At 42.5% G+C, this 26,302-nt stretch overlaps 1 protein-coding gene across 1 annotated transcript; it reads right to left on the bottom strand.

The window, feature by feature from the left end:
• Positions 1–5,332: 5,332 nt before the first annotated feature.
• TMEM156 (transmembrane protein 156) lies at positions 5,333–25,067 on the bottom strand. The gene is made up of 6 exons (XM_068137567.1): positions 24,953–25,067; positions 16,361–16,639; positions 14,208–14,468; positions 11,688–11,795; positions 8,421–8,522; positions 5,333–5,827 (listed from the first exon to the last, which is right to left on the bottom strand). The coding sequence occupies exons 1-6, from the start codon at positions 25,050–25,052 to the stop codon at positions 5,622–5,624; spliced, it is 1,056 nt and encodes a 351-aa protein (XP_067993668.1). The 5' UTR covers positions 25,053–25,067; the 3' UTR covers positions 5,333–5,621.
• Between the last annotated feature and the right edge of the window lie 1,235 nt (positions 25,068–26,302).

Consider the following 26,302-nt stretch of genomic DNA (forward strand, 5'->3'; position numbering starts at 1 on the left):
TCAACAGCCAGAAATTGTATCTTTTAAGCATCTTAGTCATCTAGAGCATTAAACAGGCTGAAAAGTGCTCATTTCATGACAGTAGAGGATAATTTCTACCTTTAGACAGATTTTCTTATCCTGTGGAGCATGTAAAATAAATTTCTTCACTGACAGAAAATGGAATTACTGTAAGGATTATCTCACAACTATATGATGAAGTCTAAATCCTGAATGAACCAAAAAAATGATGTGAAAATTATACTCCCCTGCTGGAGTTGTTTACACAGCAAAACATGTTTGTCCATCGTATTTCCTTAATACTAAATAGTTTTGGTGATGGATAAACTGGAGCTTCTCAGCTAAAATGGGTAGTTGGCACTCTCATGAAAAGACAGAGAAGAGCTGGAAATGGAGATGTTTTTCTCCTCTGGTGTGTGAAGTGTCTTCTTTCATTCAATAGTAATGATGTTTCACGTGGTGACATCTGAAACTAAAGGAAACAGTATCAGAAAAGAACAGGATGGTCATTAGGCCTTTCCTAATTTATCTGAAATGTCATTCTTTTGGCTTTCACAGCAATGAATTCTCCTCTTTATTACAAAAGAAAACAAAGTTGTAACTAAGAGGCAGACAACTGGATGACACATATCAGATTGGAACAAAGGACCTAAGACTGATAACCTGCCAGCAGAACGATGGGTTAGGTACCTGTCCCATGAGAGTATGATACAGGAACCTGAGTGAGAAGCACTCAGCCTTATTCACTTCCAGGGAAACCTGGCAAATGTAAGAGTTGGCAGAGCCAAAAGCCACCCTAGGAACATTCACCACATCCACCTGGCTGAAGTGTTCCAGAAAGGATGCCCCTCAAGTGTCGCAAACTGGCTTTCTGCAGAGTGTCTCCATCTACACAGAGCTCAGTCTGGAAGTGTCTTTTAAAGGTAGGTGGTGATGGATCTCTTCCCTTCAAGTAACAGCAGATTTCACTCCCTATGTCCCTCTTGGCAGCTAAATGTGGGAGAAGAGCTTTGTGTGATACCTGTCTGCCCTCCAGAGTCACTTGCTCTGTGTGCACTCCTGGGCATCTCTTCATGAGCTACTCCACCTGCAGCAGAGTGTTCAGAAGTAAATCTGGATCATTAATAAGGTCTTACTGCAGCTGAGCCAAAACAAGCTAATTTATCCTAATGGGAAAAAATAAAGATAGACCCAGCCAAACCACCAGCTGGAAGGAAGAATGTGCAAACCTGTGCCCAACTGCATTTCCTGTACTCATACATAGTAGGACAAGTCAGAAAATAACAAAGAGCAGCTTTTTCCACATTCTCAAGTGAAAAGTACAGAGTCATTTTGGTTGGAAAAGGCCTTTTAAGATCACTGAATCTGAATATTACCTAACTCTATTCCTCAGTAATCATCACTGAGACTTTTGAATTTTGGGCTGCAGCTTCCAGAGCAGCATATGATGAGAAACCTTGAGATATGAAAATACTCAGATCCCAACCAAGCTCATCAGAGTTTTCAGGGAACTACACAGTGCCAGGCTTGGGGGTGGGGGGGAGGGGTAAGCTCAGGGTTTCTGTACTTCTTGCTCTCACATAGAGTGAAAAAGCAAATGCGGCTTGTCACCCACTCTGGTATCTCGTGTAGCTGCAGGCCCAGTAAAACCTCTGTCTCCTTTTCCCTTCACATCACAAGAACTGGGACAAGAAGTGTTCCTTGGCTGTGAAATCATAGTGGAGGCAGCAGCTGCTGCAGTGAGCTAGAAAATGACAAGTGTGGGCAGGATACAATGCATCAAAAATTGATGGGGGCTGATGGAACAGTGGGTTTAAAGAGCCTGCATGGTGCCCATTACAATCCAGTTCTGCGAGCAAGCAGGAGTGCTTCCCTTCAAACCCTTCTGCTTTGGAGAGGAACACATCCTGGCATTCATTTTGCTGTGCCAAGTACCCTGGAATGTGCTCAGCAATAGGATTCTGTGAGCCCTTTCATAGTGAGAGGGGTTTTCATTTTGATGTATGATTTAGAGTTGAATCTGTTATGGAAGCAGGATGAGAAAAGGAATTCTCTTTCATGACACTGAAAAAATAAATAAGGAATTGAGTGACAGCTTAAAGCTGCGTGTGGGCATAAATCTTTTCTTCACAGTTATCTACAGGAATTGATGAAAGTATAACAAATGATGTCTTCCAAAAATGGCCAACTGGCAACCCCCAGTTTGCCAGTACTAGTAGGAGCTCCTGCCTTCAGCAGCATCACAGCCAGAGTTACCATGACTTTAACCACAGCACAATCACTTCTGAGCTCTAAAATGATGCTTTGCAGAGGAAGTGTCAAAAGGATAATGGGAAGGATCCCAGCAATTTGGAATCACACCTACTGTTCTTTACAAATGCATGCATGAGTGATAGAGACAGCTTCACTGCCATCTCTCCCTCCTCAGCACACTTGGAATCTGCCTTTGATAGAATGTTTTGAACTGAGTTTCACTGTTTCTTCTGCATAATTGGTATCTCCTGTTGTTTGTGTGGGTGTCTTGCTCCAAGCCAGATGAGAGGGATTCTTTTAAATAGGAAAACATGTTTGTAAAGCCACAATCACATAAGGAAAAGCAGGCAAAGAATATTTTTGCTGCCTTTTTCTGTTTGCGCTACTAAGTTCTGCCATGAAGGCATTTGAAGACCTCTTACGAAGGCAGCAGGAGCCTGAGCCAAAGCCTAGGTGGATTTGCATCAATTTTTGCTGGTAGTAAACTGGAATCTGCACAATCAATTTTCTATGTTGTTAGGGGAGGGTATGCTCAGAAAACAACAGTGGTGACGATCTATTCAGAGATGTCCCTGCTCACTGCATGAGTGTTGGTCTAGATAACCTTTAAAAGTCCATTCCAACCCAAAAACTCTATGATTCTATGATACTCTGAATGCAGCTGGATAGGAATCAGCCTCTCATACACTTAGTTACTTACACTCTTGTCCCAGCCACCTTACATGGGAGGTTTTGTGTCCACATGTTTTTAGACTGCAAAAAAGGAAAGCAATGTTATTGAGCCTTCCTGCTTTTTAGGTTAAGGACCATTGCTGAGGCAATCAGCAGGCTCTCCAGCTCAGCAGCAATAATGATGGTGATGAGTGCTCCTCGCTTTTCCTCCTCCTCACATCTGCTGTTACACCTACCACACCTACTCTGCAGCCTCCTCGCACAGAAATCAAATAAACACTCTATGCTGTGGTTAATTCTTTCTCTGAGTGCAGCTTTAGCTAGCTGGAAATGAGGAAAAACAACTCGAAAGTAGTTTGCCTATCTCTACCTTGCCTGCTTGATCCAGGGCAGCATTGAGGCAAAGCTCTTACCAACTGACTGAAGGCAGATTTGCAGCAGAGAAGGGCAGATAGAGGTCTCCCACCAGTGGAGATTTCTCAGGCTTCTAGTTCAGGCTAGAGCCTGCCTTTCTTTGAGGCTCTTGTATCTGTGGTCTGAAGTGCACATACTTCAGGGGAGCAGCTGGGACTGTGATACAAAGATGATGGTTTTTGATCAAGAAGCTCTAAGTACACACTTCAGAGCTCCATGCAGCTTCCTTATGGGGGAAAATAAGAGGGTTTCTCAAGCTGATGTAGTCTATATCCGTCTGTGTCAATTCTGGGAATTTCATCATCTTGGTGTTTTTCAGTCTCTGTACTCAGCTGTTCATGTGCAGTATTTCAAATGCAGCCATCTCCTCTTTGTTGAGCAAACTAATCTTTAGCAGCATTCTACAGACTTCCTGGAGACAACCCTAGCACTCATGAGAAAAGTAGACCACAATCTGTTTCCACAGCCTGAGTAATCAAATGGTAATCTAGCTACAGGTCCAGAGAAGGGCAGTGAAGCTGGTGAAGGGTCTGGAGAACAGGTCTGGTGAGGGACAGCAGAGGGAACTGAGGTTGTGTAGTCTGGAAAGAACAAGGCACAGGAGAGACCCTGGTCTCTACAACTCCTTGAATGGAGGTTGGAACCAGGTGGGTGTTGGGCTCTTCTCCCTACTAACAAGTGGTAAGAGGAGAGGAAATGGCCTCAAATTGCAACAGGGGAGGTTTAGGTTGGGTACTAGAAGAAACTTCCTGACTGAAACAGGCTGCCCGGGGAGGTGGCTGAATCCCCATCCCTGGAGGTGTTTCAAAGCCTCAGAGATGCAGTGCTGAGGGACATGAGTTAGCACCAAACTTGGTAGAGTTAGAGAATGGTTGGACTCAATGACCTTAAAGGTCTTTTCCAAGCAAAATTATTCTCTTATTCAATGGTATTGATTTTCCATTAAACTTCATGCAATTAAAACAGAGGTAAAGAAGGTCCTTCATCTTATAATCTAAAAAATTCACCACAGGCAGTAATCTAATCTGTGTGAGCGCTGTAGCCTTGTCTATGCAACTGATGTAGCCTTGTCTATGCAACAACTGATGCGTTAGTTTACATGACTTATTCAAGGATCAGAGTATCAGTCAGGGTTGGAAGTAACCACAAGGATCATCTAGTTCCAACCCCCCTGCCATGGGCAGGGACACCCCACACTAGATCAGGCTGGCCAGAGCCTCATCCAGCCTGGGCTTAAACACCTCCAGGGATGGGGCCTCAACCACCTCCCTGGACAAACCATTCCAGGGCTTCACCACTCTCATGGTGAAGAATTTCCTCCTCACATCCAAGTAGCATCTGTTCTGCTCTAGATATTACTGCCACAAAAAGGTATCTCTTGCTGCCCATTTCTTTTTAGACTTGTTTCCTTAGCAGGCTGATGCTGGTCTCTTCTCACAGGTAATTAGTGATAGAACAAGAGAGAATGGTCTCAAGCTATGACTGGGTGTATTTAGACTGGCCATATGGTTTCAGGGATAGATTCAGATTGGATGTTCAGAAGAAATTCTTCCCCATGAGGGTGGTGAGACACTGGAACAGGTTGCCCAGGGAGGTGGTAGAAGCCTTATCCCTAGAGGTTTTTAAGGCCAGGCTGGATGTGGCTGTGAGCAACCTGATCTAGTGTGAGGTGTCCATGCCCACAGCAGGAGAGTTGGAACTAGATGATCCTTGAGGTCCCTTCCAATCCTAACAATTCTATGATTCTACAGTTCTATGAAGCTTGTAGAGTAGGGTTATTGGTTAGACTTGGTGATCATGAGGGGCTTTTCCCACCTGAATATTATATCTGTGATTCTGTGATCTACACTTCCTGAAACAGCTACTGGAGTCTCTATCAGGTCCAGAGAATGTTAGAAGTGAGAGAGTTTTAGTTCCAAGCTGAAACCAACTTGTCATTCCTTCTGACTGGTGTAACAGCAACAGACAGATCCATTTCTTTTGCTTGGGGAATTTGATCAGCACACTATTTATTTCCAACAGGAATTTCTTGAGAGCACATTTACAAATAGCTTCTTTCTTGTCAGAAACAAATGCCAGCATAACGCTGCAGCTCAGGACACAACATTCAACACCAGACAAATAATGTCAGAACTTGCACTGGGACCTTCAGGGACACAGAGTTTAAAAGGCCAACACATTAGTTTATAGATGGCTCAGCAGCAAAAGGAAAATTGATTCTGTTTCCCTGCCACCTAGCTCCCACAGAACACATTCCCCAGTTTTCCATCTCATATACTCAGCTAGAAGAAGCAGTAATTTATTTTGAGCAGGTACTGCATACTATTAATTCCAAATTTATTAGGCAAAGCAGAATAACTGGAGTTGTAAGAGCTGTGCTTACCATGGACAGTCATTGCACCCACATGGCAATGCTCTTGTTCAGGAATCATGGGCAGCACATTTGTGATCTGGGCAGAAAGTGCAATCTCTCGTTCACTGGTTGTATCTATTGAAAGTTAAAATAGTTTTTATCCATGTTATTAAAAGGCAAATACATCTGCAGAGTGTTAGAGACTGAATTGGCACCTCTGGAAACAATGGAGAGCTATGTGAAGAAAAGGCAGAGGTGAGCAGTCAGTTGTTCAGTAGATATTAGAAGGACCTTCTTCACTGAAAGGGTTCTTCATGACTGGAACAGGCTCCCCGGAGAGATGGTTGAATCCCCATCCCTGGAGGTATTTAAAAGCCACAGAGATGTGGTGCTGAGGGACATGGTTTAGCACCAGACTTGGCACAGTTAGATAATGGTTGGACCCAATGTTATTAAAAGTCTTCTCCAACTGAAATGATTCTGTGCCTCTGTGTCAAACAATGCCTAGTGCTACTTGCTCAGCCAGTTTACTGCTCTCCTTTCTGGTGATACTTTGTTGACTCACGGAGTCACAGTTTGGTTCATTACATTTTAGAACACAAATACAGGCTCCCTTGACTCACTTCTCTGACTCACAGTAAAGCAAAGTTAATTCTGATTGGTGGTAATCATTCTGAAACCAGGACACTGCAGCGCCATGGTGACAACCAGAATTTAGAGAATAAAACCTCAGGGTTTCTGGCCTTTAGTTGTGAGACTTTGTGACAGTCACAGCATTTGATGTAAGTGGGCTTGGCAGCTGTAATTTGCACATAAGAAACAAGACCAATTTCCTCTTGCTCCTTTGGATTCCTCTATTGTTTTCTGTGCTATCCTATTAAAACAATAATTTTTCTCCTACACTATTAGAGGAAATAGGCAAAATTCTGCCACCCCCTGATGTGTTGCTGCAGCTTCAGCTTAGTTGACAGATTGGAAACAGAAGCAAATGCTGGCTCAGCAGTGTCAGGGCTGGCAGCCTGGTGGGTTCAGACTCACTCCTGCAATATACTTTTTAGCAAAGAGAGCAGGCAAGATGCATCTTCTACAGCAGCAAAGAGATGCAAAGCCAAGAAAGGAGAGTTTTGTTTAGCCTTGGCCAAGTGAAGCATCACCTGTTTGAGTCTGATCCTTCTCAGTTCTTGACAGAGCTGGATAGCTGGCCTTCCCTCTGCAGCTCAGATGAATAATGCTGGGAAAAGCAAAGCCTACCATGGTATTCCACATTTAACAAGGACTTACATGTTTCTGGGTAGCTGCATTTCCAGAGAAAAATGTGAAGCCTTCTTACCACTTTGGGGCTTTGTTTGTTTGTTATTATTTTTCAGAGGGAAGGATAAAACCTGTGGGATGCAGGGAATTTTAGGGCAGCTTTTTCAAGCCCCTGTATGCTCTCCATAGAGCACTGGTGCACAAGAGGCCTTTTCTGTGCTCAGGTGCCTGCTTGCAGGACAGTGTTACACATAGGCTCTGAAGGCAGTGTCAGCCTACATTCCCATTCTCTCCAGTTTCATCCTGAAACAAGGTCCATTTTTGGTTTTAAAAGTACCTCAGTTTTATTCTGATTCTGCTTTTCGTATTCAGTTGTTTGATTACCAAGATTCAAACTCTGCTTTTTAATTGCATTTGTAAAGAGACAAGCCCAGATCATTAAGGTGGAAAAAGACCTCTAACATCATCAGGTCCAACCATCAGCCCAACACCACCATGGCCATTAAACCATGTCCTGCAGTGCTAGGTCCACACATTTTTTGAACACCTTCAGGGATGGTGACTCCAGCAGCCCCTTGGGCAGCCTGTTCCAATGCCTGACCACTCTTGCAGGAAAGAAATTTTACCTAATGCCATGAGTTACTGAGTTGTAGAGAGAAATCCTGAAGAGTGAGAGAAGACTTAATACTCCTGCTGAAGAGTAGGGGGTACAAACAGTGAAGCACCCAAGCCTAACCAAATTTAAAGCCCTACATATTCATGTGTTTAAAGCTAGAGCTCCCATCATCAAACCAGCACCCAGGGAATTTTAAAGCATAGGACGCTGCAAGCAATATCAGCAACAGCTACAGTTGCTAATTTCCTCTCACACAAAGATTTGTTATCAAGGCATCATTTCTGGAACCAAGACTTTGAATTCAGCCATACCATTTAGTTTATCTGTGCTAGATATACCACACTTTCAGAATATCAGGTTTTGATTCCTATCTGAAACTGGAAAACTGTACTTTGTGGGACTTCTTCCCTATGCAGAGGCTACAAGGTGCCAGCAGAGCCATCCTCTGAGGCCTCCCACCCATTCCATCCTTTGGCAGCAGATTTTATCAAGGGTCACATAGACACAGAGCATGCATACACGCGTGTACCTGGCTGTACACTTGTCATACACATGGAAAGCACTCAGCTGCCAGTCTCAAATGTGGCATACAACATGATCACAATTCAAAAGGAGGTAAAACCCTCAAAGTCATCAATTTGGAAGACTGGGAGAAGCATTCCCACATGATATACTTAAGCCTTCTTATAGTTTTATTGTCAGAATTAGTTCTTTGTGATACAAAAGTGTTTTCATAACATAATCCAGATCAAATTTGTGTAGGATCAAAGGTAAACTCTGAAAAAAATGGCTTTGAAAGGCCTTTCTTGACCTCCTCATGCCTCAAAGTTTGTTAAGTTTGGAGGGTTTTATATTACTTACCAGGGCAATGATGAATTTTAGTAGCAGATATAGTTCTTGTGTGTCTGAAACTCTCTTTTCTTATGATACTAGAAAGTGATGCAGATGTTCTGTGTTTACAGTCTGTTTGAAACAAAAAAAGTTATCCTTAGCTATAGCATTACATGCAGCACTGATTAGAAAGAACAGTTTATCACTTAAACTATTGAACACTTTCCATTAAAAAATGAAGGTTTTGAAGTGAGGTGAAGAAGAAAACCAAGGGCCAGATATTTTATATTTTCCTCAGTTAAATTCTCTGGAAATTTCTCTCAGCTTAGCCTCTTTCCAATTCTTCCTTCTCCTTTCTATAGATTGTACCTTGAACAAAGTTTGGAAGGTTCCAGTACAGGTTCAGACTGCTGACAGTGGAATAGCAAGGATGGAGTACAGTGGTATCCTAGGAAGCTGTCAGATTCTTTGCAAGTGTAAGGTGTTTACCTTTAGGAACACAGTTAAGAGCAAGCTCTGAGCAATATAGAGACAGAAATATAGGTGTTCCTCAGCACCTAGTTCATAACCTCCTCAGACTTTCCATTCTTCTCATGCTCTCTTAATATTGAGCTCTTGGTAGGGCTGTTGCAGATGATGGTGCAGCTGTTATGGTTAGTCCTGTCCTACAAGGACATCAGTTCATAGATTCAAAGAATGGTGTAGGTTGGAAGGGACCTCAAAAATCATCTAGCTCCAAGCCCCCTGCCATGGGCAGGGACACCTCCCACTAGACCAGGTCACAGTTCAGAGCTCAGACTGCTTCTGATATCAGGCTTGTTCCAGTTCTACAGAACAGAACTGACTTCTCTACCAAAAAAAAAAAACCTTCATCTTCAAAAAAAATTAATTAATTAGGATTATTTAGGTCATTATTGTTTCTAGGAACAGCCCTAACCCCAATATGCTGAAGTCCTGACCATGCGCTACAACAGTTAATGCCAAAGGAAGATCTGGGAGTGGTGGTAAGACGAGAGTGGACAGGATAAGCAAAAGGACTAATTCCCCCTTCATCTCCTTTGTCTGCCTAGCAGAATGTATCGCAATGCCTCAAGAGGAAATGAATAATTCCATACTTCTTAACAGCTTTCAGTGGGGCTCAGAAATTAAAGAGGAAAAACTACTAACAGAATTATATCTGGAAAAATCCTTAGCAGCTCTTGTAAGCATATGGTAATATTTTGCTGTGTTCTTTGGGCACCACTGAAAAAAAGCTGCATAAGGACTTGCAACTAAAGGTGCCATGGTAATATAAGCACACAAAGAACACAACCCTTAAATCTAATTTTTATGTGCCTGTCTTTTTATCTGTAGCATACTGATGTTGTTTAGAATGGTATGTATTATAAATTAAACAAATCACTACTCCTCTCTGAGCAGAAAAGGTATTCTAGGAGCAAATCAGTAATCAGAAGCCCCAAAAGGGCATTTTTTTTCCCCCTTCCCTGCTTGTATCCATGACAATCCTGAAAAATCTGCATTTAATACAAAACTGAAGCTTAAGAGTAAATAACTAATAATCGCTAATAGTACTGCATTAAAAGTGGGATGTTTATGACTCAAGGCACAGAAAATATTAGTCATTGCTTTTATAGGTAGCTTTCAAATTGCAAATAAAAACCCTTTCATTTGGAGCACTTAACAGACCTAATTTACACTTTGTGGGATTTTTATGTGTATAGTATACAGTCACAGTTTAGCACCAGACTCGGTAGTTAGATAATGATTGCACTCAATGACCTTAAAGCTCTCTTCCAACCAACATGATCCTATGAACCTATAAAATAGGTCTCAGAATCTGGCTCTTCCAATGTGTAAAAGATCATGTATTTGAACCAAACCAATCTGGTAAAGAACTTTCCTTAATCGTTTGGTGAGGGAGCACAGATTTGCCATTTGGAGCAACTACTTTGCTCATTCATCAAAAATAAATGCATAAAATATTTACATTATGCAAAAATATCACAGAAACATTTTGTGTGGGGGCACTCTTCTTCCTTCTGTTTAGTTCTGATGAAAGCTAGACTTCTGTCACTCTTTGGTTACAAAGCTGCCTGGGGATACAGTAAGGATGGTCAGGGAATGAAGAAGGATTATCATTCTTTTATTACCCCTGTGAACAAGATTTCCATTCAGCAGCTCTAGGCTAGGAGAGGAATGGACATCTCTCTGGTAATAGCAACTAAATGTTGGCTGCCCGGAGGCATTCTGCCCGCTCAGGGCTGACACAGGCAGAAAGTCACCGGAAATGGCTGTGAAAAGCATCTAAGAGCTTTTCTCTCAGGTAGCAGCTTAAGTAACACTCTTTTCACACTGATGAAAGGATGTCTGCTCTCTGTTCCACCTGCCTCTGACCTGGGATGAAAACCAAGCAGCTGATAGGTAGCTCATTTCCTGCATTGTTTTTGTGCAGGGGATTTGATCTTGAGTGCTCAAAATTCTCAGCTCAGGGTACTCCTACACTTTTACTCTTGCTTTCATCACTGTATATTGCTAGAAGAAATACTGTAAACCCAGTTTCAGTCTGTATCCCAAGGGAACTGCACAAGAAGAGCATGTCTTGGCTGGTGAAGAAATATTTCTGTAGAAATATTTGCTTCAGTCTCTGAACTAAGGACAATGTCTTTCACAGCAAAGTTGTAATCACTTGGAATACTCAATAGTGCTGATTCAAAAACCACAGCAGCATTTTCTTTGCTGAAATAACAGGCTTCATTCAGCTCTGGGTCCGCTTGGTTGACCTGTATGGGATTATGCCACCACTGAATTTAGAGAACCAGTTTTTAAGACAGACAGCTGAGTGCATATCTCCTCATATCTATCCTGTCATTTTTCTTGACCATGACCCTGGATGAATCATCTTCAGGAAGGAAAGGGTATTTCAGTCTGCTTATGCTGGTTGTTGGCATTTCAGCTTTAGATCTTCAACAAGGTTCAACTGCAATTGTTTCATCTACTGGAATCAGTCTGATTCTCAGCAGTTCACATCACTAAGGATCATAGGCCACTGAGTCAGAACCCCCACATTTCATTCACCATCAACAAACTTGGATTTGCATCCACAATTCAGAGGTGAGGGGTGGTAGTGTAAATCATCTGAGTATTTAAGTCCCTCAAGAAGAAGCTTTTACTGTATCACAACTAGAATATTGGTATCTGAACCACACTAGTAGTCAACAGCTTTTTTTTATTATAAATTAACACACTTTACATTGCACAGAAAATGGAACTCATGGAGATTAACTTTTTGCTACTTACAGTTTGGTTCATTGTCTTGGACTATTTTGTAGATGACAATTGAAACAGTAAACACAACAACTACTGGAATCATAGTGAGCCAGATGATCTTTGCCATACACATTGGATCTGTCCATAAAATGCAGAAGAGATCAAATGAAGCAGGAAATCACCAGCAGAGGAAAGCAGAACATTCAATCTTGGTAGGTTTTTGGGGAATACCTCTTCCCAGATAAAAATTGAAAATGAAAGAGAATTTTATACCTTTTTCTTTCAATTTTTTTTTGTTTTGTTTGAAATTAAGTTTCCTCTCTACAATTTAGCTGTATTTGAAATCAAGTCTAAAATAGTTGTAGGTAGATAAGTGAATGAAAACTTTTCCTATTCTTATAAAGTGTTGTATACATCTCAGCCAGGAAGAAAATTCTTCAAAGATCAAAATTTATATTTAAGGTGGAGTAAGAGTAATATACATCCTCTCTTTGCCTGGATGGAGCACAGAAAGAATTAGTCCACCTCCAGCTTGTACTGGCATTTATAACCTCCTGGTCCAACTGCATATACAGCAAGAGGTAAGATGCTACAAACAGAAGTAGGTAGCTCTTTGGGACAAACAGCTACTGCAGAAATGCACTCACGTTCTGCAGGGAATTAATTTAGTAGCCAGGACTATATACCACAGAGAAAGGATGTGGGGAGCTGTCCTGCCTTCTTTGACAGCTGTATGTTAATGCATACCTTAGCATTGTCAAATAAGTATCTTAAAAAACCAACCCTGTTACTATGACTCATATAAAATCAAATTACCAGCTACTGCCAAACCACTCTTTTCCTTTTTTCACTTAGAATAGTATAATTAGACCTACATAACTTCCCTTGTGTAACTGCTCCATTAAGAAGTCATCAGGTAGCTGCCAATAAGCCCATGGCTCTTTGAGGTAACCACAGCTCATCTGTCCTAACTCAGAACTAAAAATACCTTAATACAGTCATTTGGGCTCCTTTGAAACAGTAGTCCACCAAATCCTGCAGGGACTTGCAATGGCTTGCACATCACCCTCGCTTAGTAAGAGCCTTGGGCACCTCTTTAGCTTTGTTTTGAAGTAAACAGAAGAAAAATGCATTGTTAAATTTTATTGCTAATTTGAGACAACTACTTCCCAGGTAAATCACCCTTAGCAAGGGGTGGTTAGCTCATAGTTTTGACAGAAGCAAGTTACAAACTGTACTTCTCCCATAGTTACACCTCTCATAGTTACGCTTATTTTTCAAAACAAACCCCTAAGCTGCCCTCTCTTCTCCAGGATGTTACCTGGACTTATTTAGCATAGGTTTAGCCACCTGCAAAACACATTCTTTTCTAGCAAAGGTACAGCATAAAATGCATTTGCCATCCAAAAGTAAATGACTGTAATAATTCAGCAATTCCCAGATGGCAAAGCGTTGTGTATAGACAGGCTGGAAGCCCTGACTGTGGTCAGGCAACCAGCCAGAAAAACTCCTGCAGTACAAAGAGGAATTAAGAAAGCTGACAGGTTGTCCTCTGGGAAAACTAAGCCTAGTTCAGCTGAAGATTTCTCTTCTAAGTGTACTGTAATCAGGCTGTGTAGTAGGATACTGCAGTACAATGTTGAGCAAAGTCAAAGCCATTTTGCCACTGAAGTTAACATGAGTTTTTTGTTTACCTGCCAGAAAACAGGGCTATGCCATTAGTAGGGAGCAAAGAGGTAAAAAAGTAGCTTTAGATTTTGTCATATAGGCCATTTGTGAGTCTGTCATTGCTGAGCAGAAACCTGTACAGAGACTTTGCTGTTTTTCCTTCTAGGGGAAAATAAAGCCACAGCCAAACCTGCTGTGAAAATCAATATTAAAACTGTCAGTTGCCTACTAAAGACTCACTTCTACTAAAGGATGATCAAAATTTCATTCTCTTAGAGCCACAGGATCATGGGCAGTTGGGAGGGACCTCTGGAGATCAAGTCCAACCCCCCTGCCAAAGCAGGATCACCTAGAGCAGGCCACACAGGAGTGCATCCAGACAGCTCCTGAAAGTCTCCAGGAAAGGAGACTCCACAACCTCTCTGGGCAGCCTGTTCCAGTTCTCCATTACCCTTACTATAAAGAAGTTTATTCCTCATGCTGAGGTGGAAATCATATCATTCAATATGCAAAACCTTACAAAAGTTAATGTATGTAGTCTCAAAAATCTAAGAATTAAGATATATGTGGACAGTAATTCACCTGCCAAAGGTGAAGTAGGTGAGATCCAGCCTCCATCCCATTCTGGAGGTGCCTTGCCACACAGACAACAGCAGCCTCATGCCATCAGTGATTCCTTTCTCATGCAGCTGAACTCCAAAATTCAAATTAAGAGCAGGACAGTGCAATGCTCTCTTTCTCCAGCCACATATCAATAGGGAGCCCTTGCCACTGGCCTGACACACCTTAGATTTCCTGCTAAAAGCAGGGAACTACCTACAGGAGACTTTTTGTAAGACAGATATTGTTTCTGGTTTGATCTCCACTCTGACTCTTACTTACATTCCACGTGAGACTTCAGGTGCAGCGAAATACTTAGACAGTCATTTGGGTCTCCCATCATTGCCACTAGACAGGAATGATTTAGGTGTTCTTCAGCTGCATTTCTGCCACCAAGCAGAGAAGGGTTGATGTAGATTTCCAGCAGGTAGTGAGTATTATGCTCTACTCCTTCTGTCTCAGAAACCGTAGTGAAATTTAAGTAGTTATAAAAATAAATAGCATCTTCTGTTTCCACTTCAAGTGAGCTTCTTGCTTTGGGAAATAAAAAGGAGAACAAAAGTCTTACAGAGCACATTGGCAGGCAAAGAGACAGCTCTCAGAAAGGACAATGAAATAAGTTCTGTCTCTCGTTTGCAAAAGCACAGTAGGCTTTTACATGATTGACTATGATAAAATGGAGAAAAGGACACTGTGTAAAGTTATTCTGAATAGACCTGAAGGGTATTGATTATCTCTACAAAATATATTGCCTTTTCTAAATTGCTGTCAAAGCTTTTAATTTTATTGTTGTTTTGTCACATATTATCAAAGGTACTGTGTTATTGTAGACAGGCAGGGGTTGGTCTCTTCTCCCAGGCAACCAGCACCAGAACAAGAGGACACAGTCTCAAGCTGCACCAGGGGAGGTTTAGGCTGGATGTTAGGAAGAAGTTCTACACAGGGAGAGTGATTTGCCATTGGAATGGGCTGCCTGAGGAGATGGTGGGGTCACCATCATTGGAGGTGTTCAGGAGGAGACTTGATAGGGTGCTTGGTTGCATGGTTTAGTTGATTAGGTGGTGTTGGATAATAGGTTGGACACAATGATATTGAAGGTCTCTTCCAACCTGGTTTATTCTGTTCTATCAAAGGTAACAGATAAAAACAGGCTAGGAAAGACATTAAAACCAAGTAAAAGCCATAATGATAGACTAGATGTGCAGTTCAAATCTCTATCTGCTATCATGGAATCATTTTGTTTGGAAGAGACCTTCAGGATCCTTGAGTTCAACTCTTATCTAACCCTAGAGTTAGAGAATATCCTTGTTCACATCAAATCACACAAGCTGTGAGACTTGCACAATGTGAACATAGGTAAGTGAGACATTGTCTGAAGTGTTAGAGTTGCATAGGTATAACAGAACAGAGATTGACACAGATTTTTTTGTTCTGTTATTTTCTATACTTGTTAAGGCAGGTATTTAGTTATTAAAAAAAGATGGAAGAGTTCAAAAAGAACTGCATTTCTTAGATTCAGGGCTTGGCCTATTGCCTCTGTTGCTGACAATGTTTTAAAAAGCAAGACTGAGAGGCATGCTCTTGCCCAGATGTTTCTAGATACTTTGCAAGTGTGTACTGCTCAGAAGGAACACTCTGCTATTGCTCTGAAGAGGTGTGGATGTTGCTGAACTCTTTTCTGTGTTGGTGTGCCAGAGAGTTATTCTGTGCTGCCTCCTATGAAACACACAAGGCCACTCCTGATAGCACACAGTTGTGGATATCAGAGGCTACAAGCCCAACAATGGTTATTTCTTGTGGGGCTGCCATCTGATCAGCTACCATCTTTGAACTAGCTCTTCAGATCTTCCTCACAACCCATCTTCTTGTAGTATCAGCAATCCACATTTAGAGATCCACAATGATACTTAAAAGCAAATCCTGTGTGAAAACTGAGCAGAAACTGCAACTCCTTAAAAATAAACTAAATATTTTAGAAAATGTAGCAAATTTCAAAGAGCAAAGAGGGAGCTATAAGCATACTCATAAAAGCCAGATGGCACAGGTCAAATCTGTAACAGAAATATTGCAGGTGGGTGCTGAATAAGGCGCTCTCTTCTCACAACACCCTCCTTCCAGACTGATAAAACCTCTCCCCAAAGATAGTGACACTCCCTCTTCACACACACACCCCCCCCCCTCAAAGAAAAGAAATCAGCATTTTGCTACCAACACATTTCACTGACAGCCAAGAATTAGTGCCACTGAGAATCTGGCACAGAACCTGCATTTTCTAGCCATGCAAAGACAAGCTAAACCCCCTTTGTTCATATACTTCCAAAGACCACAAAGTCCCTGCAGCGTATTATCATGTTCTTTTAACTGCCAAATAAAACTATGCCTTTTATGCTGTAATTAACTACCTCAAAATTAAGTATTTCTCTTCCCCTACTGACCTCTTTTAGCTACTGCCCCTGACCCTCGATCATCAACATCCACATCTCTCCTGGATTCACACTCCATGTGTTTAGTGTGAGGCTGGTCCCTTCTGGAGGGCTGGCAAATACATGGAGTGTTTTGGAAGCTGGAATGATTTACAATGGCCTTCAGTAAAACAGCCTGGTTTTCTGTTCCTTGTTGCAGTGGTCTTTTGCAAGAATTGTTGAAAGTACAAAGTGGAAAAGTGGTGTTATTTGATGAGCAGGTATCCAGGCATGACACGATTACAGTGTTAGCTGTGAAAACACAACAAAGAGTGTTCATAGCAATACAGCATGCAGGACACATGGACAACTATAGCATACATAGGAGCATCATGTGGCAGATCCTTTAATCATCTTATGATGAAACACTTTCTTGAAGGTTATGGCAGCACATTGAATCATAGAATCATCAAAAAAAATCATAGAATGTTAGGGCTTGGAAAGGACCTCCAGAGCTCATTGGGTCTAACCCCCTTGCCAAAGCAGAATCACCTAGGGGAGGTCACACAGGCACACATCCAGGTTAGCTTTGAAAGTCTCCAGAGACGACAACTCCACAGCCTCTTTGGGCAGCCTGTTCCAGTGATCCATCACCCTTACAGTAAAGGAGTTTCTCCTCACCTTGAGGTAGAGCTTCCTGTGTTCAAGTTTATATCCATTATTCCTTGTCCTATACTGGGTGCCACTGAAAAGAGCCTGTCTCCTTCCTCCTGACACCCACCCCTCATATTTATAGACATTGATCAGATCCCATCTCAGCCTTCTCTTCTCCAGACTAAACCACCCTGTGTCTCTCAGTCTTTCTTCATAGGAGAGATTATCAAGTCCCTTAATCCTCCTCTTAGATCTTTGCTGGACCCTCTCCAGTAGATCCCTGTCTTTCTTGACCTGGGGAGTGCAAAACTGGACAAATATTCCAGATGTGGTCTCACTAAGGGAGACTAAAGGGGGAAAAAACCCTCCATAGATCTGCTGGACAATTCTACTACTACACCCCAGGATGCCCATTGGCCTTCTTGGCCACAGGGGCACATTGCTGTCCCACAGATAACACATCAATAAGTAAGAGAAAGCAAGCTCAGTCTTCTCACAAGCTCGATAATGGATTTTATTGCCGAATTGTACAAATTCTCTTGCAATACTAACTTGAATCTGGGGCTGTATCTATTCACATTCCTGTTTCCAAGCTGCTCTGATTTGATTGCACTTGAAAAGAAGATGAAAGCACTTGTGTTTGAAGGGGGAAATTCAGCCCTGGAACTGCAGTTGCAGTGCAATTATGTTGCAAACCAGCTATAATCAGAGCAAAAACTTCATCTCCAGTGACATTGAAATGCTCAGAAATGCTGCTGAATCCTCTAACCACACCCTTCATGTCCTCTTATACTGTCAAAGGCAAATGTTAATGATGACCATTGGTTTTGGTATTCAGTGTCAAATGTCAGTATCCAATGGCTGTAGCTGGAGTACATTAATGCAGTTCTGGCATGTAACAAAACCCACACAGTATTAATTATTAAGGAGTGTTATTTTAGCTGCTTTCCACATTCAAGTAGGGCTTTATTGTACAAATCATGCCTTTTATGTGAGTTAATTTTGAACTATTTTTTCCACATGAGGAAAACAAAACAACCCCAACAAAAACCAACACAAGAATAAAAACCATCTAGGATCACAACATGAAATATCTGTTTGTGAATGCAAATATCCATTTCCTGGAGTCAAAGCTCAGTTGCAACTGAGCTTCCAATTCTAGTAGCACCCTTGCATCTCTATGAAGAGGAAACATTGCCTCTGACTCCCATTATGAGTAATTGGAATAATATGTTCCTAAATCCTTATTTATAAAAAGAAAAAGAGAGCCTTTAATTGCTCCAGTGCTCAGCTGCAGTGTAACAGCTTCAACAGGCCACCTGTGCTCACAGAGCAGCAGGCTGACCCCAGAAACAGTTCAGTGAAGGATCTCAGACAGCGAACAGAAATACAATCCAAAATCCAACACCAAAGTCAATTATCTTCACTTTACTAACACTGAATCAGAGAGTCAGACTCCTTAGAAAACATAATAAATAGGAATGTAAAAATACACATCCGATGCAGGGAAGGAAATAATTCATTTTAGTACCAGAAAGGAAAAACATCTGACAAAATTTAGGGCTTGATCTTTCCCTGAGGCAAGGCAAAGTGTTTTCCTTGTGAGTCAGGAAACCTGGAATGGAGCAGGCTCCTGAGGTCAAACTCTTCCAGCTGAAAGAAGCAGTTTGTGCAGAACACCTGTGTTGAGATGAGGCAGGAGCAGCAATTGAGTGCTTACTCTGCTCTCATGGCAAGGCATGAGTGCATTTGGGCAGCTGTCTAAACCTGCTGCTACAGCTTTCAAGGTCAGTTAATGGTAATTCCCTGCTACACCCCTTTCACTAAGGAAAGTGTGTGTGAACTTGGGAATCTACTGGCTGTGCTGTGGCAGCAGTCTGTGTTTGGCACTATGAAGTCCATTTTGGGCTCCGCACATGGCTAAGTAGACTCCAGAGCTGCCTGTGAGCCATGCTGTGGGTTTATAAAAGGCACATTACCTGAGTGGAAGAAGTTTGAATGTTGTCCTGTTAGGGAAGATGCTTACCATCCTCTTGATCTCTACTGAGAAAGCAAATCAAATGGTGACCTAACTTCAGTTTAGAAGAAATAAAGCTAGCTTCTAGCTTTCCTCCAGCTCACAGGACTGTGGACTTCCTAGGCAGGGGAATATATTGTTGGATACCATAAGCAAGGCTGCAAAAACACTAGACTTCCCCAGTGGATTTCATGGCAGGCAGGGATCCACAGCCACAAGAGGCTGGCTCCTTGCTGCAGAACTGGGAAGCACCCTCCCAGATGTGAGCCTCACTAGAACTATGGAAAAGGATTTTTGTGAAAGCAGAAGGCAGACAGCCTGAGGAGTTAAGAGGATCACTGAGATGAAACCTTTATAGTCAAGGTTCTGTTACCCTCATGCTCAACATTAGGATGTTCTGTGGTGATTAGATTATTTTATTAAGCCTTCATTTACAATGTTTTTCTATAGGAAATCCAATTCCATTAACACTAAAAGTTATTCACAGGGAAGATCTGCATTTATATAAAAACAACAACAAACCCCTTGCTTTCCATTAAGAAAGTCATAAATATTTCATTTTGGTTTGGCCTGACTTATTTTCATTTGAACTGAGGTAGTCTATTATGAATCAATTCAGCAGTATACAAAAATGCTTTTACAAAACCAAACCAAAACACACTTCCTTATGGAAATCCAAGTTGTCACTTCATATTGTAGAGTTAAAAGGCCTACAACACAAGTTGGGGACTACACAACTGAGAGATTAAAGGAAATACACTTCAAGTAGCTGGCCCCAGAGGACAGGGCTGGGATTGAGAGCATCAGACTCAAAAAGGGATTGGATGTGGCACTTGGAGCCATGGTTTAGTTATCAGGAGATGTAAGGTATTGGGTGATAGGTTGGTCTTGATCTCTGAGGTCTTTCCTGACCTGGTTGATTCTGTGATTTCTATACATAGTAAAAAAAGGAAAAAGCCATTAAAGATGCTGACTTGGTCTAGTGGAAGGTGTCTCTGCCCATGGCAAGGGGGTTGGAAGTAGATAATAGATTCACCAGAGCTGGAAGTGGCCTCTAATGACCATCTAGTTTAACCCCTCTGCCTTCCCCACCATTCCTCCCCCTTCATCTTTGCAAAGCAGCTTCTGCTCCACACCACCATTTTTGCACCCATTCCAGAGTCAGGGGCAAGACCCTCACCAGCCACAGTACCAATTAAGAGCTCAGCCCCAGTAAGAAAGCCCAGCCAACACCCATGAAATATATTGGAGTAGTTGTCAATCCTGTTCCTAACAGCCGGGGGGCCACCAGGCCCCCCGGCCTTTGTTGTCACCACCACCATCACCCTGTGTGCACCATGGGCACTCACCAGGGATGAGAGGAGGATCCTCAGCCCAGATGGGCTCAGCTTAGGGCTGCTGCCACTTCTGGAGGGGATTAAAAAGGGGAGTGGGTGGGGAGGGAAAAGTGGCCACACCTGAGGTAGGAGGAGACTCCAACAGAGCCCAGGTGCTCTGGGATGTGAGAGGAAAAAGGGGGAAAATGGGGTGGGTGAGGGGGAAAATGGGGTGGGTGGGAGGAAAAAGGAGCAGATTGTGAAACCAGGGTTATTGAGAAATAATGGATATTGAAATAATTTTCAAGCATGAATTATTGATTTTTAGTGATTGCTAGATGCTTAATATGGCTAGTTTCAGGATGTTCTACTACTCTTGGATATTAGATAATAAAAGATAATAATATTAGATAATAATAGACAGAGATTAGATAGATAACAATATAGATAATAATATTAGATAATGGATATTAGAAAAAATCCGAGAGGCTCAGGGGAGACTTCATTGCTCTCTACAACTACCTGAAAGGGGGTTGTATGCAGCTAGAGGTTAGTGTTTTCTCCCAGGCAACCAGCAACAGAACAAGAGGACACCATCTCAAGCTGTGCCAGGGGAAGTTTAGGCTCGAGGTGAGGAGGAAGTTCTTCACAGAGAGAGTTGTTAGCTTTTGGAATGTGCTGCCCAGGGAGGTGGTGGAGTCACCATCCCTGGAGGTGTTAAAAAAACAGACTGGATGTGGCACTTGGAGCCATGGTTTAGTTGTCATGAGGTGTTAGGTATTATGTAATAGGTTGGACTCAATGATCTCTGAGGTCTTTTCCAACCCAGTGGATTCTGTGATTCTGTGATACTCCAGAGCAACAACCTCCTGCTCCAAAGTAATGTGTTTAAAGATTCAATGGCTTGTAACCAAACAAAGGGGTTGCTATAAAGGAAATAATTCACTTTTGGCAGCACTGAACTGTATTCTTTTGATAAATTTTTAAAGGCTTGTTTTTTCACAAACTGATTTTCCCCTAAATATCTGTTTAATGAGAAATTTCCCTTTTTATCCTCTCTCATGAATGAAAATTAATGCTGAATGTTCCCCTGGGATAAAATATCCAAGTTTCACTTGCTTCTGTCTGTATAATTTGCTGCCTGCCATTTCAGAGGTTATATTAAAAACTTGAAGTACCCACAACACTATCATAGCCTCAGAAAATCTGGGGGGAATTAGGAGGTCTCTGCCACTCCTTTAGGAAGCCCTCACAGAGGAAGATTCAGTGATGATGTCTCACATCTCAAAGGTTTTGGGTAATGGTTGGACTCAATGTGATCTCAAAGACCTTTACCAACCAAACTGATTCTGTGGTTCTGTAATTTCCAACAACAACTCTGTGTGGTGAAGCCTCATGGGGTGACCAGCAATTTGAAACATCTACAGCAAATTCTGCATGTTGTGGGTTTGCCACAAAATCTGAAATAAACCCTGTCATGTAGTTCAGCCATTGCTGTTACAGTCATAAGGCTTTCAGAACATCCAAAATATGACCATAATTCAAATTTACCAAGTACAGTTCTGGGCTGTGTTCTGCTCATACACTTCACAATCTCGTTTTAATCACACTGTAAGTAAGATCATGTGTAGATATATGCAGCATAAAGCATCTCCAGTAAGAGCAATCTAGGAAAGTTATCATGGAAAAATGCAACCACTCTTTGATTTTTGACTGTAAGGTCAATGGTGATGGTCATAGAATCATAGAATAATTTTGGTTGGAAGAGACCTTTAAGACTGAGTCCAGCTACATGTTTTATTTGCATTGTCTGTGCTAGCAAATAATCTGATTATTATTATCTGATTATAATATTACAACATGGGTTTGATGGGTGGACCACTAGATGGATAAGGAACTGGCTTGATGGCCGCACCCAAAGAGTGGCTGTCCATGGCTCCATGTCCCAGTGGAGGCCAGGGACAAGCAGAGTCCCTCAGGGATCAGTCCTGGGACCTGTCTTGTTCAACATCTTTGTGGGTGCCATGGACAGTGGCACTGAGTGCACCCTCAGCAAGTTTGTTGATGACACCAAGCTGTGTGGTGCAGCAGACACGCTGGAGGGAAGGGAGGCCATCCAGAGGGACCTTGACAGGCTGGAGAGGTGGGCACAAGCCAACCTCATGAGGTTCAATAAGAGCAAGTGCAGGGTCCTGCATCTGGGTCAAGGCAATCCCAGGCACAAATCCAGGCTGGACAGTGACTGGCTGGAAGGCAGCCCTGAGGAGAGAGACTTGGGGGTGCTGGTGGACAAAAAGCTCATCATGAGCTCTCAGTGTGCACTTGCAGCCTGCAAAGCCAATCAGGTCCTGGGCTGCATCAGGAGAAGTGTGGCCAGCAGGGCAAGGGAGGTGATCCTCCCCCTCTACTCAGCTCTGGTGAGACCCCACCTGGAGTACTGCCTCCAGTTCTGGAGCCCCTATTACAAGAGGGATCTGGAGGTGCTGGAACGTGTCCAGAGAAGGGCCACGAGGATGATCAGAGGGCTGGAGCACCTCTCCTATGAGGACAGACTGAAGGAGTTGGGGCTGTTCAGTCTGCAGAAGAGAAGGCTCCAAGGTGACCGAATTGTAGCCTGCCAATATCTGAAGGGGGCCTACAGGAAGGCTGGGGAGGGACTTCTCAGGATCTCAGGTAGTGATAGGACTAGGGGGAATGGAATGAAGCTGGAGGTGGGGAGATTCAGGCTGGATGTGAGGAGGAAGTTCTTCCCCATGAGAGTGGTGAAGCCCTGGAATGGGTTGTCCAGGGAGGTGGATGGGGCCCCATCCCTGGAGGTGTTTAAGACCAGGCTGGACGAGGCTCTGGGCGGCCTGATCTAGTGTGGGGTGTCCCTGCCCATGGCAGGGGGGTTGGAACTAGATGATCCTTGTGGTCCCTTCCAACCCTAACTGATACTATGATACTAAGGGTGGTTGGAACTAGATGATCCTTGAGGACCCTTCCAATCCTAATGATTCTATGATTATTTCTGCATGGAGGTCAAACATTAATTATTCCAACATCTTAAACTGACTCATCAGTTTGATGATATTTGAAACTTAGGACAGCTTACCAGGTTTGTTTGTTTATAAACCATACGAATCTATACATTATATTCTAGTTACTGCCATGTTTCTTCTTTGTGGCTAATGAAAATAGAAATGTAAATTTAAGTAACCCAATCTGAATATATATTACTTTTTCAAAGGAAAATATGCTTGATAAATAATTTATTTCATGCTGCCTGTGAACACAGACCATTTGTCAAAGGGATGATTTTTATTATAACATTTACCTGTTCAAAAGCTCACTCAGTAATGGATGTGACAAAGCTACTTTAATATTATTTATGGATTGATAAGAAAGCATTTCATGCACAACCTACAGGCATGTATTTGGTATTCATCCTAAATCCAGCACTGGCCTTTGGGATCCTTAAGAGCTATTTGGCATTTATAAGATCTGCTTCATTCAGTTACACCTCTCCCATTCTAATTTTGTCAGGGTACCACTACATAGAATGATGGAGTGCTTAGGTTGGAAGGAACTTTAGATATTGTCTACTCCAATCCCCCTGCCATGGGCATGAACTCCTCTCAACTAAGCTCATCTGCTCCAGGCCTCATTTAAACTGCCCTTAAACACCTCCAGGGAAGAGGCATCCATAATCTCCCTGGGCAAACTATTCCAGAGTCTCACCACCCTCATACTGAAGAACATCTTCCTAAAACCTAGTCTAAACCTACTCTCCCTCAGCTTAAAACCATCCTCCCTTGTCCTACTTCTAGACCCCCTTAGGAAATGTCCTTATACAGCCTTCCTGTAGAATGTCTTCAGGTATTGGAAGACTTCCCCCAGCTGAACAACCCCAGCTCCCTCAGCCTATACTCATAGCAGAGGTGTTCCAGGCCTCAGATCATCTTTGTGGCCCTCCTCTGGACTTGCTTCAACGTTTCTATGTCCTTCTTACAACGGGGACACCAGAACTGGATAAAGTTTTCAAGGTGGGATCTCACAAGAGCAGAGTAAAGGGGTAGAATCATCTCTCTTGCCCTCTTAACGCAGCCTAGGATGCAATTTACCTTCTGGGCTGCATGAGCACACTGCCAGCTCACGGTGAGCTTCTCATCAATCAACACCCCCAAGTCACTTTCTTCAGAGCTACCCTCAACCCACTCTGCACCCAGCATGTATTTGTACCTGGAAAGCATGTCTCTTTCACAGACAGCATCTCATACCGGACAGTAACTATACAAAGTTTAATAGGCACTTAAGTACAGAAACTTAAAATAAAGACGTGAGTACCTGCTATAAAAGTACTGTAACTTTTTGGAAGGAAGACAGTAAAAGTATAGTTGCATGAAAATAGTTATCCAAATTGTTGCAGTATATGTAAATGAATGACAAGCTCCTTTCAAATTATTAAAGCTAATTAACCCTGCTAGTTAAAAATCTAACAACAACAACAACAGCAACAACAAATTAAAATAACATCTATCTGCCTGGCAAAGTCCGTATGAGTGCAACAACCTAACCACCGCTTTTAGGGGAGCACGTATGGACTTGCAGCCAGGCTGTAGCATAAATAAAAGGCCATTTGAAAAGCTGATCACTCACCTTGGTGGACTTTGAAAAACTCAGGCAAGCACAGAACAAACATGGTCATTATTCCTAGCACTAATCTGAAGAGCGCTGACTTTCTCAAAAGCAAGCACATGTTACCGAAGCAGTCCCATCTAGCATAGTGCTGGTAACTTCCTTCCTGGTTTGAGCTTTTAACTTAGTGCAGACTTTGTGCAACATAACATCGCTTCATTTCCTTTTTCTTCTTTACTTCTTGTTACACTAAGTTGTAGAGACCCCAGTTCTGTCCTTACAGTGGCGTAGATGAAGATGATTCACATGAATACACTGAAGATAAAACTCATGAAAGCGTGGTGAAAAGAAGAGAGAAATCACGCATACAAGCTTATTTGACTCATTTGGGGCAGTTTTGTTTTAGGAACATCACCCCCTGATGGTCATTTTCTTATACCCTCTGAAGAGTAAAGGAATCATCTTTGTGATGGAATTTTGTTCTCATTTAGAAGAAAGGATTTTAAAAATATATTCAGGTTCTCATTATAAATGAGTCAGAACCACATGAGTCAGATATGGAGAGTCTATTGTTTTATTTATATACATATGCCTTGGGGGTAGGGGGAAATAATGCTATGCAATACAGAATCTTTAAGACTTTAATAGACTACTAATTTGATCATTACAACTTCAAGTTTCTGATATGGCAAGTAAGTACAATGAACTGAGTGTGAGATACTACAGAATGAGACAAGGACCAAATCACAGAACGGTGGGGATTGGACAGGATCTCTGGAGATCATCTAGTCCACCCCCTCTCCTAGCGCAGGAACACATGCAGATGGGGTTTTAATCACTCTAGAGGAGACTCCACAGCCTTTCTGGTCAGCCTCTTCCAGTGCTCTGCCACCCATAAATTTCAGGTGGAACTTCCTGTGCTCCAGTTTGTGACTACTGGCCATTTTCCTACTGGCTCCATCCTCTTGATCCCTTCCCTTCCCCTCTCAGCCTGCTCTTTTCCAGGCTAAACAGCCCCAGGTCTCTCAGCCTCTCCTCAAAAGAGAGATGCTCCATTCCCTCAACATCTTTGTAGCACTGGAAGTGTTCAGGAGGAGACTTGAGGGGGTGCTTGGTTACATGGGTTAGTTGATTAGGTGGTGTTGGATGATAGGTTGGACACGATGATCTTGAAGGTCTCTTCCAACCTGGTTTACTCTGTTCTATTCTAACTGTATCCCATAGTTGTCTCTCTTGAACTCGGGAGCCCAGAACTGAACACAGTACTTCAGACACAGTACTTCTGGCCTCACTGGGCCAGAGTAGAGGGGGAAGAGAACCTCCCTTGACCTGCTGGCCACACTCTTAATGCACCCCAAGACACCATTTGCC

The sequence above is a fragment of the Melanerpes formicivorus genome, unplaced genomic scaffold (assembly GCF_026170545.1).
Source record: "Melanerpes formicivorus ecotype bairdi unplaced genomic scaffold, bMelFor1.0.p_v2 SCAF_4, whole genome shotgun sequence".
NCBI classification, from domain to species: domain Eukaryota; kingdom Metazoa; phylum Chordata; class Aves; order Piciformes; family Picidae; genus Melanerpes; species Melanerpes formicivorus.